This window comes from Podarcis gaigeae (assembly GCF_964106915.1).
Source record: "Podarcis gaigeae genome assembly, chromosome: 1".
NCBI lineage: Eukaryota > Metazoa > Chordata > Lepidosauria > Squamata > Lacertidae > Podarcis > Podarcis gaigeae.
Window position 1 is genome coordinate 93,737,814 of NC_139678.1, and position 18,181 is coordinate 93,755,994.

General features: G+C 44.2%; 1 protein-coding gene across 1 annotated transcript in view; it reads right to left on the reverse strand.

Moving 5' to 3' along the window:
• ESYT3 (extended synaptotagmin 3) overlaps positions 1-13,941 on the reverse strand; it is a 39,439-nt gene extending 25,498 nt beyond the window's left edge. Inside the window, exons 1-4 of the mRNA XM_083707039.1 lie at positions 13,370-13,941; positions 4,819-4,860; positions 4,088-4,222; positions 3,438-3,514 (exon numbers count right to left, since the gene is read on the reverse strand). Coding sequence (XP_083563165.1) covers positions 3,438-3,514; positions 4,088-4,222; positions 4,819-4,860; positions 13,370-13,684 — 569 coding nt within the window. The 5' untranslated portion in view covers positions 13,685-13,941. The remainder of the gene's footprint in view (positions 1-3,437; positions 3,515-4,087; positions 4,223-4,818; positions 4,861-13,369) is intronic.
• Positions 13,942-18,181: the final 4,240 nt, after the last annotated feature.

The window sequence follows — 18,181 nt, forward strand, 5'->3', positions numbered from 1 at the left end:
GAGAAATCAGGTGTGCAGTCTCATGCTTGCAACTGATTCAACTGTGGCTTTACCCATCCCGTGCCTAACCTTGGGTCAGTTGCACTGTTGCTGCTTACTGGAAGGCTGGAGGTGGCAGTGAGATGGAGCCAACCCATTTGAAGTGTGGCATCCTCCACCCCATCTCACTCCTCTATCACACACGAAGCAGCAATGACATGATCAGCCAGAGGTCAGATGAGGAGCAATGCCTCATCACACTATTTACTACTGCTGACAAGTGGGTGTGGCCAGCCCAAAGCAGTCTGAAAGACAAGTATTTCCTTACACTATTCCCACCCTCCCTACAAAATGCTCGTGTTTTGCCAAAGGGGCATGTGCAAAATATACTTTTGTGTTAATTGCTGCAACTATTATTCCCCGCCCCCCAGACTGCACTTATGCTCACAATCTGCGTGTTTCACATCCTCCAAAGCGGATTGCACTAATCAGGCAATTATATCTTGCATGTTACTGGCTTTTCAGTTTCTTCCGTTGTCTTTGAGCCACGATGATCAGATTACATTAGTAATAGACAAGAGCCAAGAAATAAATTATGTCGTCATGTAATCACCATCATGCGGTCTTGTGTAACCCTCGAAGTACAGCCAATTATGTTACTCAGCTTTGATCAATGTTGAATTCAACCGGTAACATGCAGCAACAATGCACTTAAGTAAAAAGCAGTCACGGGCATCAACCAAGTCAGCTTTAAGTACCCCTTTGGGACACCTGCTTGGCCACCGTGAGAACATAATGCTGGATCAGATGTGCCTTTGGCCTGATTCAGCAGGGCTAGAGATCTTATGTTCTTATGACTGTCAATTCAACACAATCAGACTTGCCTATGCTAATCTAAAGAAATACTAAACCACATAGACAAGACTGCAGTAACGCCAACGTTTAACAAAAGCTAAATATAAAATCTGGAAATAGGGTTAAGTCATAACAGCAATGTTTTGTGAGCTGTCTCATACCCGCAAAACCCATATGTTCTTTTTTTTAAAAAAAAAAATCTCCCAACCCCTTTGCAAAAGGTGTAAACTATCTGCAAGGGGGTGGAAAGAGGTGCATGCATTGCCCAAGTCACCATGCCAAAGCTCTCTCTCTCCCCAACTCAGCTGCACAGAATGGACTAGCTGAGGCAGGGCATGTGTTCGCATTCTGCTGCAGCTGGTTGTGTACAGCTATGCACAAATAAGAGCTAGGCCAGGGAGGAAAAATGTCTTGCCCTACAGCAGGAAAAGGAATCAAGAGTGAGGCATACCAAGAAGACACAGTGCATTTCCCTGCTGACCTGGACAACTAGGGATCCTGTTCCTCTCTCCCTTCCTCATTCAGAGTGAGGGCAATGGGAGTCTCTGCTTGCCCTAAGTGATGTCATCACATAATCACACCTGATTACAGAGTCCTGTGTAATTCCCATATTCATCACGTGTTCCCTAATTGGTTGAGATCAGGCAGCGAAGAAGCCTTTCAAAGATAGAAGGAAAAATAATGGCACCAAAGCAGCAAGTTGCAGAAAGAACTGTTGTGGGGAACAACATGGCAAAATGTGATAGGTCCTCATTTCTCCTCAATCTTGACTATTTTCCTCCCCCCCAAAACAGCAATTTCACATTGAAAAGCAAACCTCACAAGACTTCAGCATAGAGCTAGAACTTCCCAACCACCAACACTTTGATAGGAAGGAATTCTTCTCCATGTTTAACCTGCTTAGCTTTATTGCAGGTCACATTTAAACTCGCTGAAAGTTGTGGAGCATTTGTCACATTACAGGTGTAAACAGAGAATTCCAGCTGCTCCCACTTTTTCTTTGAGCCACAGAAAGGATCTGACAGCTGCTCCCAGTTCACAAGGCAAGGCAACATTCTCCAAGGTGCCCAACTGGATGAGCCGGTTTTTCTGTCCACTTGGATCCTCCCTCTGCTGGGACTCTTCCTTAGGTGACCTCAACACAGCATCCTCTGTGAGTCATAAGGAGGACTGTGGATACCAGCCAAGCAAGACTGGCCTATTTGTAATGGAAAGCTACCTGCATGTCCAAGCCCTATCTGAGAGGACACCCACAAATCATTTTCACAATGAAATGCCCTACCCCAGAGGGCACATAGTTGTGTCCAGGACACTGTTCCATTAAAACAACAACAACAACCCAAATGCATCCCCCGCTAAAGCAACTCAACAGCACGTCTTATAAAGAACTGGCTTGAACAAGCCAGCACCACACAGTTCTTTGCCCAAAGTAGCTTCTCTGGAATCTGCAGTTTTATGGGGTTTAGGAGACTACTGTAGGCTGGGGTAGCTCAGCTGGTAGAGCATGAGAGTCTTAATCTCAGGGTTGTGGGTTCAGGTCCCATGTTGGGCAAAATGTTCTTGCATTCCAAGGTGTTGGACTAGATGACACTTGTGGTCCCTTCCAACTCTACAATTCATGATAAACCATTTTACTTTGCCCTTTGGAGGGGACATCCAAAGTAATATTTTTGCCACTCCTTTCAGCACATTCTTTAAAGTCTATTTTCATAGCTATAAAGACTAGAAATTTTGAGAAAGTCAAGATGGCAGAAGGATTTAGCATCATAACAAATATAAAATCACATGGCTTTTCTGTAGTTTTGTAGAATATGTGTAACACTCTGCTAGTGAACTTTCACAGGCACCATCCACATACCTTCAAGTGTTTCTCGTTTCTCAAAACCACACCAGTTTTGAGGCTCCTGTTTTTAAAATTTGCCATGTTCTAAATGCAGCCACATCAGAGAGACAGTCACCTGCAGCATCATGAATAAATACTGGCTACAGCTTGTGTTTAGTTAGGAGAGAGCTTAACCACAATCCTGGATTTGGAAGACAGGCTAAGCCAAACCTTGCCTTGCCATGGTATGGGAGTAAAAAAAATAAAAAGGCTGGTAAGGAGCAAAGCAACTGCAAGTTCCTCTCTGGGAGCCCACACATTCCCATAGTGCTCCTGAGAAGCCATAGCTTGGTTTATCATGATCTGACATGTGAACCAGGCTGCAGAGACCCTTGTAACTGCCCATTGCACTTTTTCTCTTTTAGCAATGTAGGAACAGGACTATATGCAAGCACAGAAATAGCAACAGACAGCACAGGCTCTGCATTCATTAAATACTAATAAAGGTACTCTCCTTAATGGGCTCAGCATTTTCCCCAAACTATTTTCAAACATCTCTCAGTGTTGCAACATACTGTATGTCCTTCTCTTTGAGGTCCCGGAGGAGGAGGATAGAAAACATAATTGATTGATATAATTGATTGATGAAAAGCAATTCTATCAAGGTGCCCAAATCAGCTCATTGACTTTCCTTGACCACTGCACTGTAAGATCAGAGAATTCTTAGTGACAAGCTATACGGTGGCGGCGGCGGCGGGGGTGGGGAGCAATACTGCCCTACCATATTTGCAAGTCCAGGATCACTTGTCTTCTATCGACTTCTTTGGTATAGGCCTTTACTCCTTTGATTTTAGGGCACTGAAAGCAGAGAAGACACACAGCAGTGTTATCAGCCACTGTGATGAGCAACATACTGAAAAAAGGTCCAATTGCCTTGGAAAACAAGTAGAATGTTCAAATATCAGACTAGACGCATTTAAATACCAGAGGAAACAGGAAGCGGAACTTTGAACTTGGTTATAGCAGGCAACTTGCCCTCTAAATCCTGTCTTGCTAAATTCTAAATCAGAATGGAACAAGGCGTCCTAAACTGAACATCCCTCCCAGAGAAGAGGAATTCTGGTATTTAACAATGCTGCTAAAGAAAATTCAAGGCAGAAACAAATATTTTGGTTAGACTGACACTAAGTTGTTACAGTCCTAACAAAGGCTGGCTGTTCATACTTCTTGATATTTTTTAAAGCGCTAAAGAGCAGAAACTAAGCAGTTCACACACTTAGTATAAATTGAGGTGGAGGAAGAGAGGAGGAAATCTCTCACAAAGAGATACATGGAAGTTACTTTGTTTTAAGCACTATTCCTCCCCCTGCCCGAGCCACATATCCCAAAATCAATTAGCTTAGGTTTTCACAGCCAATGCCGTCACCTTACCTTGTCTCCAAACTGGATTTTAGTGAATGTACATGTTTTCAAGTGCACGTTCTTTGCTCTGATTTTTGGTTCAAGGACTTCCTTAAATGTTTTTTCCATGATGCTCCCAAAGTATGGCCAGGCCTGTTCAAGAACCTAAATACCACACAAAGCAGAAAAAAAGAATAGAAGCTTTGCATCATACAATGGAGTCTATACTGTGGTTCTGAATATCTAAAGATAGCAAGCAGAGAGAGTTAGTTTGCTAGTTTCCTTTTTAAAAAATAAAATAAAATATCAGATTACAGCAGGAGCACTCAGTGAGGAGTGGAGTCCACTGCCATTTACTGGGAAGGAGAGAGGGAATGGCGAGGTGGTGAAGAGGCTGGCGGTGTGCAAATACATCATCACCACCACCCTTTTCACCAACTGTTCCTGGATTCTAGAACAGAAGCAGGAAACACATTCAGCACCAAGGATTGCACTGAAAACACATGAGAAGGACAGAGGGTCTCAAGTAAATGCAGTCCAAAACTAGAATAGCCCAGTGGCCAGTGATAATTCTTATGTAAACCTTATGTAAACTTCTTGAAAAGTGGTATGCCCAACATGAGCATTTAACCCACCCACTCACTAGAGCAAATATATTTATTCACTGGACATTTATGTGCTGTGTTTTAGATCTAGCTTTACAGAGAGTATATAAAGTCTGTCCAGATCAAACTTGTCTTGATGTTGGTTCAGTGCCTCACCTTGTTCAGCCATTCCACCCGTTCAACATCAGGGAAGTGAACCTGGCAAGCAAGAACAAACAAAAAAGCGAGATGTGAGCTCATTTTTTTCAAAAAATGAATTATAGACAGGGTGCAAGTAAAGACAATGGGATTATGAAATACATTGATGAGAAACTATGGTGCACAGAACAACTTGTGAGGTTCTTTTCAATGGGAGTTAGTCCATTGATGTGTGTGCGTTGGCAAACTTAGTAACGGGCTTCCAAGGAAGCTTGTGCAAATCTTATTGCTACGCATTCAAGAATACTGCTTTGGGCTCCCCTTTCCCAACAGGGAAATTTAATTTCATTGAGTCAGTGGCCTACAGAAGACAGAACAGTCAGCATATAAGGCATTCTTGACAATACAGTCAAAAGAAACAAGCACACAAGCAGGATCAAATTCTCAGTAACAGGAGGCCAATCCTCCAGAGTCCAAATCCTAAACGGCTGCTTTTTTCCTTGCCATGCATTTAAAGCACATCAATTTCCTGCAAACTGTAAAAAAAAGCTATTCCTCAAAAAGCTATAATTTCCAGCTCCTTTAACGAACTACAGTTCCCATGATTCCTTGGGGGAAGCCATGTGCTTTAATTATATAGCATGGATGTCTGTCTCTCTCACACCCATCCAGTTATGCTCTGCCTTGACTAATTTGAGCTCCCTTAGGGATGAAAGAAGTGCCTATTTTAGCCGCCTGACAAGCCAATTATTCTCCATCATGACCAGGGCAGTTTTTCTATGTTGCAGTAAGAGGACGCAGCTCAAAACAAGACCTACAATGCCTACAAACAATGGGAAGTTATAGCATCACTTAAAATGCAGACCAGAAGTACACCAGAAGCTTTGGGGTTTTCACAAGATTATTTGTTCCACAAAAACTCCAACCTATGTAGAATTTACATAACTTTCCTGACTATGGTGCTTCAGGTTCTGTTCTGGGCTTCACTTGCTTCTGCACCATTCAGTTCATAGAGCTCAGCCAACTCAAACATTCATTGTGTGCCTGTGGAATAGACAGGACCTCTTCAGACTCAAGCTGGGACAATTCTGTTTTGAATACACCTCAGGGTAAAAAGATACCCTGATTGTGGAAGGCTAATATGTCAAGAACAAGAAGGGTTTAATCCTTGCATTATTATTGCTGTTTAAGCTGGTAGAGCATTCAAATACAGTGGAACCTTGGTTCTCGAATGCCTTGGTACTCAAACATTTTGGCTCCCGAATGCTGAAAATCCAGAAATAAGTGTTCCGGTTTTTGAACGTTTTTCGGAAGCCGAACATCCACTGCGGCTGTCGGCTATTGTTTCCAGGGTGCCTGCACCAGTCAGAAGTTGTGCCTTGGTTTTTGAACGTTTCGGAAGTTTAACAGACTTCCGGAATGGATTATGTTTGAGAACCAAGGTACCACTGTACCTGAACCTTCAGTCTGACTATGCTATAGCCTGCTATTTATTAACATTTGAACTGGCTCCAAGAATGACGAATTCTCCATTTGAAGATCGCCTCAGACACCAAATCTCTTGACTCCAAGTTCCTCCCACTACTGTAAACTTTGCTTCTGTAGCACTGTCTGAATCAGCCATTAGTGACATGTAAAATTTGGTAGATACACACTGTTCATGGCCCATATAGATGTGAATCCAAGACAATTACTGCTGTCCCAAAATATTCACAGCAAAAACTTAACCCTGTCTACTGAGAGGTAAGACCTATTGATGTCAACGGGGCTTAGGTAAAGTTAAAGGTAAAGGGACCCCTGACCATTAGGTCCAGTCATGGCTGACTCTGGGGTTGCGGCGCTCATCTTGCTTTATTGACCGAGGGAGCCGGCGTACAGCTTCAAGGTCATGTGGCCAGAAAGACTAAGCTGGTTCTGGCGAACCAAAGCAGTGCACGGAAACACTGTTTACCTTCCCGCCGGAGCGGTACCTATTTATATACTTGCACTTTGATGCGCTTTTGAACTGCTAGGTTGGCAGGAGCAGGGACCGAGCAACGGGAGCTCACCCCGCCGCGGGGATTCGAACCGACAACCTTCTGATCGGCAAATCCTAGGCTCTGTGGTTTAACCCACAGTGCCACTCACGTCCCTTTCCCTAGCAAATTGGATTGTAGCTCAGCAATTTGCTTCCACAGGTACACTTGGGAAAAGTCTCACCTTAATTCAAATACAGTTTTATTAGAAAGGTAGAGCACATGCCATGCATGCCAAAAGTCCAAAGTTCAAGCCCAGCATTTTATTTTTTTTAGCTGAATAGTTGAAATGATCATGTCATGGGCAATACCTCTAGCTATTTCTAGGGAACACTGCCGTCTCTCAGAGTAGACAATACTGAGCTTGACAGACAGATCTGACATGATATAAAGGAGCTTCATTCTTATGAATTAATTTGTATCTTTCCTTTTAATAGTGGAGGTTTCAAGCTAAGTCTAGTTCTTGAGATCTACAAATTAGATCTCCAGCATGCTTTTCTACACATAAGCAGTTACTATGCTTTTTCTAGAGGTCAACACACACAGGATTTTAAAATCACCTCCTCTTCTAGAGCAAATGGCATTAACACATTGGTGTTACTCTTATATGATAAAATGTGCAGCCTCTCAGGTGCTAGAGATCAAACACTGCTGCCATTTAGTAATAAAGGAGACCAATACTACAGGAACCAAGTGGCATTGACCTCAACTGTCAAGCCTTTCTGAAGGAGATTACACTCTGATTCACTATGAATTGCAGTTTTCATACTAATCAAAACTGCTCTTCTTCTCTATAAAATACCAGTTTATTACACCTTTAATACACAACTGAGCTACATCTTACTTCAATGTTCCAAGAGAATAATGTCTACCTAGATTATTTGTGATAAAATATCAGTTTCTCTAAGGGAATAATGTTCTGAATGTGGATCCAAATTTATGATGTTTTAATTATTTGGTTGTATACTTCCATGGTGTTATTTTTTAAAAAATGAATTGGTGGTTTAAAAACACTCTTATAAAATAGTTTGCCCTATATACCAGTGTCAGTGGAAATGTTTTATGAGGGCAAATAGTATTCCAACCTCTGGAAACAGCTTTTGTGAAGATCCTGGATGGGTATCAGTAATCTGCAAAAATGAAGTCACCCCACCTTGTGCAAAGTCACCACTGAATACAACCTAAAGTTCTTTCTTGCCAGTGATATGAATGTTATAGCCAACCTTCAGTTTTACAGGTGTAAATAGAAAGTGGAGCATTGCTGTCCAGTAAAAACAAAATGTTTTTCACCTCGACAGCTTCCTCTTTGTTACACAAGAGCAAATGCCACAACATGCAAATAACTGGTCTGGAACAATAGCAGGAAGCAAGATCAAATGGTACCGTCTGAGACAGAAAACATCTGTGTTGTATGCAATGTTAATGCTTTATATTGGGTATACGTTGTATTTATGTACGTATATGTGTTCCAAGTGTAAGTTGTTTGGAGACCTTTTAACTTCAAGCAAATTTCTGCCTCTAAGATGTTGCCCTTCCCCCTCAAAGTGAGACACTTAAGCTGTCGTCTAATACTTACTTTGGAGTAAGTACCACTGAATACTGCAGGTCCTACTTCTGAGTAAACATGCAGAAGTTTGTATTATTAGGGAGGCTGCCACAGGCAGTATCTACTGGTGGACCTGGGTGAAACTTCCTGCAGAATCAGTACTGGGAATTATAAACCCAATAATTTAACAATAGAAAGTTATTGGGCAGAAATAAATGAAAAAACACATGCAACGCCAATTATTTTACTCTCAGCCTTAGCGCTTACAGCCTGCCAAGCTGCTGTATTAGTTGGATGCCTTTGACCAGGTCTTTATTCAGCTCTGTTGGCCAGTTTGCAGTTAGGATTTGTAAAACTTGAATATTTGATTTGCACTTGTATATGCAGGTCATCCCAATGCATGGCTCATGGCAGGGCAAGTCAAAAATAGGAAAGAACAAAAAATAAAAAAAAAAAAAACCAACACCAAATCCATGTACTGAAGCAAACCAGAAGTGGCAGATGAATCCTGCTTTAACACCCACACTGCACCCAAGAGTAGAAAGCTAGCTTGATTGGTACAGGATACATAACATGGCAGACAAACAACTGCCCATTCACTGTACCATAGGATCTGCTTCACTCTGCCTTGTGGCAGGGCTGACCCTGACTTGTGGGGCGCAGAAGACGGTCCACTTCTGAACTAGATTGTTTCACCTATTGACTCAATTGCTAGAGCATCACATAGGCATTCCATTCAGGTTGATGATTTGACAGTATATTACTGTATATGCAAATAATGGGAGCATCAAATATAAGAGTTTCCTGAGAATTCCATCCCAATGACTGAAGCTAGCTAGACAACCAGCAGGTTCAAGAGTTTGATGTCAAGAATGAGGGCCCCTCCCACTGCAAGAAAGCAGTAAAAACTTAAAAACATGCATAATAAAACCTCACACACAGGAAAAGCCGATTTGTTATTGGCAAACCAAGCTCTAAACAGGCCTGACTGATGCAACCTTCTGCTGTTTACGCTACCCAGACCAACACTTTCATCACAGTGACCTTGTGGTGGTGAATGTATCCTATGTCGCTCCAAGCAGAAATGATCACACAGAGGCATCTACCTTTAAAGCACTTCCTTCTGAAAGTCTAATAATGTTCTCAATTATTTATAACTGCCAACACCTTTACAGTGGTACCTCGGGTTAGAAATATTACCTCAGGTTAAGAACTTTGCTTCAGGATGAGAACAGAAATCATGCTCCGGCAGGGCGGCAGAAGCAGGAGGCCCCATTAGCTAAAGTGGTGCTTCAGGTTAAGAACAGTTTCAGGTTAAGCACAGACCTCCGGAACAAATTAAGTACTTAACCTGAGGTACCACTGTACTACGTAAAATATTTTTTTCCAGAGAAGGAGGAAAAGCTGCTCTTGACCTTCTGCACATTATGTTGTACAGAAGTAAAAGAGAAACCTATGAAGCAATAGAAACTGGACAAGCAACATTCAAGGATGGGAAAATATTTCAGATACTTTAGGCATCCATCATGAGAATACATTGGAAATTCCAGAGTACAATACCAAGGCCTGCTTCTGCCGGAGTGTGTGTGTGTGTGTGTGTGTGTGTGTGTGTTATTTACTGCAACCTTGACACAGCTGCAGCAAATAGGGAGGTGGAGTAGATCCTTGTGGGGGAGTCAGAGATTAGTGATATTCCCAGGCTGGAAGAGGCTGAAACACAGACGAAGGCCAGGTTCACATTCTCTTTTACTGTGAAATCCCAGAGTTACCAGTGCTGGGTTTTTCATTCATGTTCACTCTCCAAAATGCATATGTAACCTTTGTTATAAGATACATCAAACTGTGTTTTACACAGGTTAGAGTCCTTCAGTCATTCCTAATTCATCTCTAGCCAAGGTGTGAACACTTTTGCATAAAGCATCCCTGTTCATCAATGTGCTGCCCCCCAGTCTATGTATAAGAAGATAAGAAGAGACTGCTGGATTAGACCAATGTCTCTTCTAGTCCAACATCCTGTTTTCACAGTGGCCAACCAGGTGCCTGTGGGAAGACTATATGCAGGATATGAGCACTTTCCCCTCCTGTGGATTCCGGCAACTCGTATTCCGTAGTATTGCTGCCTCCAACTGAAGAGGCAGAGCAATAGCCATCTGTGTATACCAGAGGTGCACAACCTGCAGCCATCTAGATGTTTCTGGACTACAACTCCCATCAGCCCCAGCCAGCATCAGTGATCAGGGATGATGGGAGGCGTAGTCCAACAACATCTGGAGGGCTGCAGGCTGTGTACCCCTGGTGTACACAAACAGAAATTAATCAAAGCCATACTGATGTGAACAGCTGGGGGGGAAGCTGTGAAATGCAGGAGAGGGGGACAAGTTCACTGCTCTCTCAGGTGCTAATGTGAACACATCTTAAGCTGTTTGGAGGAAGGGCGGGATGCAAAAATGATGCAATGCATAAATAAATAAGCTGCCAGTGCTACAATGCCACTCAAGGATTAAAGAAGGATACACTAATATAATATTTAGGAGTCACAAGGACGCCCTGAAGACAGATTTTCTTGTGATCCAAGGTTCTCCAAGAATGCGGCTCAAAACAAACAAACAAATGTGGCTTCTGGTGGTTTCTGAGTGCCTTAAAGACAGTATTGAAAGAGATATTTGGTGGAGAGAGGTGAACAATATCAAAGCTATGAGTGCAGATGGGACTTGAAGGAGGAGTAGCAATATCTACCTCCCTAGGTAAAAGATTGGGGGGAAATTGAGAGAAGACCCAGGGGTGAGAGCTGGAAGAGAAGCCTGCAACAAGGGAATGGTGTGGCTACATTTAATGCATGCAAGTTGAGCTTTTGTAGAATAGTATTTGGAAATAGCCCCCCACCCCTGTTTTGCATGCTGCCATTCTTTCTCTTGCTTAATTTTAAACTGTTGAATTAATTAGGTTAGCATATTTACACTGTTTTATATAATGCTCTTTGGGCTGATTTTTATATATTTATTTACTGAGATCATGTTGATTTCAAGTTGCTCCTCCTCTTTTTTATAATTGTTATACTTGCTCTTGTTCATCCTGTGAATGACTTTAGGCACAGTTTTGTGAGGAAGCAGCACAGAAACAAACAGATGATCAAAACTTATGATCAAATTGCCTCAGGGTCAAGTGTAGCAAATTGCACTTTCCCCTCTGCATGTTACTGCTCTTGTAGAGCCAATTGCATTTCAAGCAGAGAACACTATATGAGTTTGACAGTGCAGTATATTCCTCACAATGCAAACACTTGCTTCAGAGTAGGGGTTTCCCTCAGTACCTCAGCAAGAGAGGCAAGGTTTAAGTTCCCCCTCTGATCGCCTTCACTGTCAGTCCCAGCTGATGCAACTCTACATTTAAAACAACAACAGCAGCAGGTTCAGAAACAAAAAATGGCATCCAGCTAAGTTTTAACCAGAATAGGCCCACTGAAGTTAATAGGCCCAACTTAATCATGCTCATCTGTTTCAATGGGTTTACTCTGAGTAAAGCTTAGCTATTACACAAATACCCATTAACCTCACATGTGGTTTGCCCAGGGCTCCAGAGAGCACAATAAATCTGAACTCCAAACTCTCCATCATCTCAGTTCACTGAACAGATGAACCACCACAGTTATTTTAGCCATCACTGTTACATCTAATGGCATATTAATGTCAGTGGCCTCACAAGCACATACCTTTCAAGATACTGCCTGTTATCCAAGGGTTGGACTGGGACTATTCAGATGCTGTACAAAACCTTTACCTTAATATAAAAGTGGGGGTGGGGCTGGGGGTGGGTGGGTGGGAGGCAGAGGTCAGGTGTGTCCCCTTGTCAATAAACATTTTCCCTCTCACTGCTGTGATAAAACTAACACTGTCAAGCTCAGTTACGTCTTTAGAGAACCTCTACAAATCATCAGAAGATGGGGAATCTGCACCTTCCAAATGCATTCCTGACCATTGGTCATGGTAGCTGAGACAGACTGGAAACGGGGAAACCAACAACATATTACCTTTTCACTATCAGGACAGCCAATCAGAAGAAGAAAAAAAGCACAGGGGAAACAGCCGCAAACAACTACAGGTGGCAGCCATGAGTTTTAAGTTTTCTTTCCTGATAACAGTTTTTGTTTTAACCGTTTCATAAGCTGCCTGGAGCCTGAAAAAGGCGGCACAGAAGTGTACAAGGCTGCAATCCTATAAACACTTAACCAGAAGTAAGCCCCACTGAATTCAGTGGAACTTACTTCTCAGAAGAAGTTTACAGGATTGCATTATAAGTGACCTACAACATTTCAGAAGCATGCTTTTAAACATCAAGCAGTGTGACCACAAAAGATTATCAAAAACCATTAAAAAAGATTTAAAGGCTATTAAGAGCAATTAAATATACATTACAAAACCAGATACTAAAGCTAGACACCCATTTGGCTTTCAAGGCCTCATGGGGAAAGGATCTGTAAAGTTGTGATTCTAGTGACAAGAACACCCCACTCCAATCTTAGATTTCTACTGAGTATGGACCAGAGCAGCACTTCAACACAGTAGCTTAAGGATATTAAAAAGTCACATTAATTATTAACAGATTTTAAAAATTTATTTACCTACTGACAATAAGCTGGGGTGGCATCCCTTGGCTTAGTTACCACTTACATCCAAAGTTTCAGACCAATCTTTCAACATGACCCCACCAGAATGGAGAATTACCATTCAGAAAAAGCGATAAATTACAAGGGTGATTACTGCTTCTCCGTTTCAAAAACAGACAACCTGAAAGGGATTCTGCTTTGACTCAAAAATTGTTTCCGTTTCCCTCTGAAAAGCTCCTCACCGGTTTGGAAACTGAATATGAAGCCGTCTATAAATGCGTAAGATAAACCTCAGCGCAAAGAAATAAACCTCAGCGCTGATAAACGGGTACGATTTTTCCAGATTGCGATACGGGATCCAAAGCTGTCCCCGACAAGCGCCCCTTCCCCCGCCCGCGCGCTTACCCAGGCCGGCAGCTGCTGCAAGGCGATGCCCTGGCTGATGGCTTGCTTCTCATCTTCGACGAGCCCGAAGGCTGCCAGCAGCCGGGAGCGCTTCTCGCGCCGGTTCCTCCGCCACCACATCCACAGCAGCAAGCCGATGAGCACCCAGCTGGAGCTGAGCCCCACGTAGCCGGCCAGGTACACGGGCGCCAGGCACAGCAGCGCGCGCGCCGCGAACGAGCCCAGGTGCCGCAGGACGGGCGACACAGGCTTCGGCTCCCCCGACGCCGGCGCTCCGGCGCTCGGCTCAACGCCCGGCGGAGCCGTCGCCGGCATGGCAAGGAAGAAGAAGACGCAGAAGGAGAAGGAGAAGAAGAAGTGGAGCTGCTCCTAAGCGAAGGACCGGCGTCGGCGTCGCTTTTCCTCGCCCGTCCAGCCAGGCGCTTCGACGGAGCTGCCGCTTCTCTAGCGCGCGGAGAGTTCCAAAGCGACGACCATGGCGGACGCCACTCAGCGGCTCCAAGGCTTCTCACAGCCCGAGCCACGCAGGTGTTGTTGTTGTGGCGTTTGGCCCCGCCTCCTAGGCTTCTCTCAAGGGAGGGGATAGGGTAGGAGAGACCATGGGCGGAAGAGGCACCCGTTGCTCTCTGCTGCCCTCTAGAGTGCCTCTCTTTTCATGGCGACGGAGGAAGCTACTACAGTGGTACCTCGGGTTAAGTACTTAATTCGTTCTTAACTTGAAGCACCACTTTAGTTAATGGGGCCTCCCGCTGCTGCCGCGCCACCGGAGCTCGATTTCTGTTCTCATCCTGAAGCAAAGTTCTTAACCCGAGGTACTATTTCTGGGTTAGCGGAGTCTGTAACCTGAAACGTATGTAACCCAAGGTACCACTGTATTGATCCATCGAGTAAAGGGCCATCTACACCAGGGGTTGTCAACCTGGTCCCTATCGCCCACTAGTGGGCGTTTCAGGGTTCTAGGTGGGCGGTAGGGGGTTCTATGGCACAAGCGGAATCCTCCTTCCATCGAGTACTGGTGGGCGGTAAGGGAATTTTACCATCAAGAAAGATGCATTAGTGGGCGGTAGGTATAAAAAGGTTGACTACCCCTGATCTACACTGACTGGCAGCAGGTCTCCAGGAGTCTCTTTCAACCCAACCTGGTGATCAAGCCTGGGGTCTTCTGCTCCACCACTGGCACTCTACCACTGAGCCAAGGCCGTTCCCTAAGTGAACTTTGTCGTGGATTAAGCTTTGACTTTTTAAAATAAAGCCTGGTTCAGATTAGTGGTGTGTGTCCCTGCCCTGGGTATTCTGTGACATGTAGTTGACATAATAGTGCATTAATACAGTGGTACCTCAGGTTACATATGCTTCAGGTTACAGACTCCGCTAACCCAGAAATAGTGCTTCAGGTTAAGAACTCTGCTTCAAGATGAGAACAGAAATTGTGCTCCGGCGGCGCGGTAGCAGCAGGAGGCCCCATTAGCTAAAGTGGTGCTTCAGGTTAAGAACAGTTTCAGGTTAAGAACGGACCTCCAGAACGAATTAAGTACTTCACCCGAGGTACCACTGTAGTGGGTTTATGATGGACACGTGGCTATCCTTTATTAGTTCTGTGATACTATTATGTACATTATTGGCACCCTGAGGGGCACTCTGGCACTGTAGTGTTAACAAAAGTGACACACACACACAGAGTGGTGCACAGCACAGTGACTCTGCAGGTGAGTCGTTGCTGCATGTGGGGCAGGAGAGTAGGAGGGGCAATATGGGTGGAGACTGGCGCTGTGCAAACGCGCCGCAGCACTCCTGCGACTGCATTTGCACAGCACTGACCTCTCCTGTCCCTCCTTGCCCCCCCCCCCAATCTCCTGCTGCTAAGCAACATTGACTCCACAGCTGAGAGGTGAGCCAAGTGCCACTGCCCCATCCCTCTGTCCACTACTTTATTTGTGGTATGGAAAGTTACAGAAGTTCAGCAAGAAGCTACGGGGCGTGTGCTGACTGGAAATGAAGCTGTATCTCCACCCTGGAACACGTGCAGGTATTCACTAATGAAAGCAGAATCACATATAACTGCACCAATACCAAAAAGAGCACAAAAAAGCATGAATGGACAAAAAACACACTCCACACACATGTGTGGGGGTGGAGTAATTTGTACTTTATGTATATATAAAAAAGGCATGAACCATTCCATGAAGGGTGGGCTTCAGGTACAAATCATTCATAAGTAAATGCTTAAAGTGAAATAGAAACATCGTCACCCGTCCCCACTCTCACCCGTCTCTCCCCACCTCCACCTCCTTCCCCCCTTTTCCCCTAATGTCTCAACAAATGAAAATGATTTGTAAAAATGTTACATGGGGAAAAAACACGAGAGAGAGAGACATTGCACACTTTTGTAAATCAACAAAATCTTTAATAATAATAAAATAATAATAAGTAAATGCTTAATTTAAGCATCCAGAGGGGGAGGAATTAAGGGAGGTCTGTAAGATTTTATGTTAACTACTTAGAGATTGTAAGTCCCTCAGGTGGCGCAGTGGGTCAGTGCACTTGTCTGTTAACCAGAAGGTTGGTGGTTCAAACCCACCCAGAGACAGCAGTGGACAGGATTCCTGCATTGCGGGGGGTTAGATTAGATGATTCTCAGGGTCTCTTCCAACTCTACAATTCCATGATTCCTATTATTAAGTGGTTTATAAGGGAGGCTTCGGCAGGGTGGGGCGTGGGGGTGAAAAGGCACTTTCCTGTTCTAGTAAAATGAAATGCACAGCCCGGCCAGCACCTTACAACATGGGATACATTTGGGGTCCCCCCCCCATTTGTTTTGCCCTTCATCTGTCAGGCTCTCCTCTTCTCTACAACTCTTGCCTTCTCCTCCCCACACCCCCACCTTGAGCCTTCTCTCTCTTCTCATTACAGTGGTACCTCAGGTTACATACGCTTCAGGTTACATACACTTCAGGTTACAGACTCCACTAACCCAGAAATATTACCTCAGGTTAAGAACTTTGCTTCAGGTTGAGAACAGAAATCATGCTCCGGTGGCACGGCGGCAACGGGAGGCCCCATTAGCTAAAGTGGTGCTTCAAGTTAAGAACAGTTTCTGGTTAAGAACAGACCTCCAGAACGAATTAAGTACTTAACCTGAGGTACCACTGTATCTTTAACAATAAGAAACACCATCTTTTAAAAGAAAAAGAGGGATGGTGCAGCCCTGGAGGGTTGAGGTCACTATAAGAATGGTAGACCAATTACTGGCAATTACTAAATTCCACAGGCAGTTACTGAATTAATTAGTAAGGAGCTACCAGCTGAAGCAACTATGAAATGGCGTCTAGGGCATGAAAGATTGTGTCACAAATCTTTAAGTGCCAGGAGGTTCTTGGTCATGTCTTTTACAGACCAGCATGGGTAACCTCTCTGGAATGGCAACACACAAACTGGTGCTTCCAAGCTGTCTTCAGGGGCAGCCCCACGTAAAGTGCATTGCAACAATCAATCTGGGAGCTTATGAGAGTTGCGATGACTGTAGGCAGCTTCCTGCCCTGCTGGGAATGCAACAACTAGTTTGCTGGATGAGACTTGTAAAAGGCTCTTGACGGACATGGGGTAGTATTCAACTGAGTTTGTTATTATTTATGGTATGCATTTTTGTGTTTTTATATTGTAAACTACCTTGTGATCTTCAGATGAGGTATGTCGATAGGCCGATAGATATATAGATAATATTCTCTCACAAAGAAACCTGCCTAGCTAGTTCAGCAATGGAATCCTCCATTAGAGTTTAACCCTTGCTTGATCTAGGGCTCCAGGAATTAGAAGTGACTCAGGCATCACACAGATAATAGCCTAGGATGGCAGGGCTCACAGCATGAACACTCCAGCATGTTTGGCCTCCTCTTTTATTTCCTGGGCAACCCACAAGCCATAGCTCTGGGTCCAGTGCAGAACAAGATAAGCCTCAGTGTTCCAAGCTCCCAGAATCAGCCAAAAACTCACACAACCCCACTTCTGCCTCTGTTTTATTTTACTGTACTTTTCTACATTTGATTAATTTGTTGTTGCTGCCATCTAGTGCATAAAACAAATATTGCAAGGGAAGCTAGGTGAGCAGGAAATTCTGAGCCAAATCAGAATAGGAATGTAGTTAAAAGGTAAAGGTAAAGGTACCCCTGCCCGTACGGGCCAGTCTTGACAGACTCTGGGGTTGTGCGCCCATCTCACTTAAGAGGCCAGGGGCCAGCGCTGTCCGGAGACACTTCCGGGTCACGTGGCCAGCGTGACATCGCTGCTCTGGCGAGCCAGAGCCGCACACGGAAACGCCATTTACCTTCCCGCTGGTAAGCGGTCCCTATTTATCTACTTGCACCCGGAGGTGCTTTCGAACTGCTAGGTTGGCAGGCGCTGGGACCGAGCAGCGGGAGCGCACCCCGCCGCAGGCATTCGAACCGCCAACCTTTCGATCGGCAAGTCCTAGGCGCTGAGGCTTTAACCTACAGCGCCAACAGCCAACTCAGGGCAGATTAACTTGTAATCATGATTAAAATATGTTCACAGATTGAAATTGTGGGTGATGCATTTGTGCAGCAATCAAGTGTGCAGTGAACACACTTTTTAATGGAGCAGGTAAAAAGTTTCAATTATTTACGTTTTGATCTGCAAACCCTTTTATTGGATTAAATCTATCATTGATTGACATACAAAATCTGGACATGCACTTGTCATTATTTCAGAGGAGCCTTGCTGGATCAGACCACACAGATCCATCATCAGGTCCAACATTCTAGTCATTTATTGTGCGCATGATTCAACTATAATCAT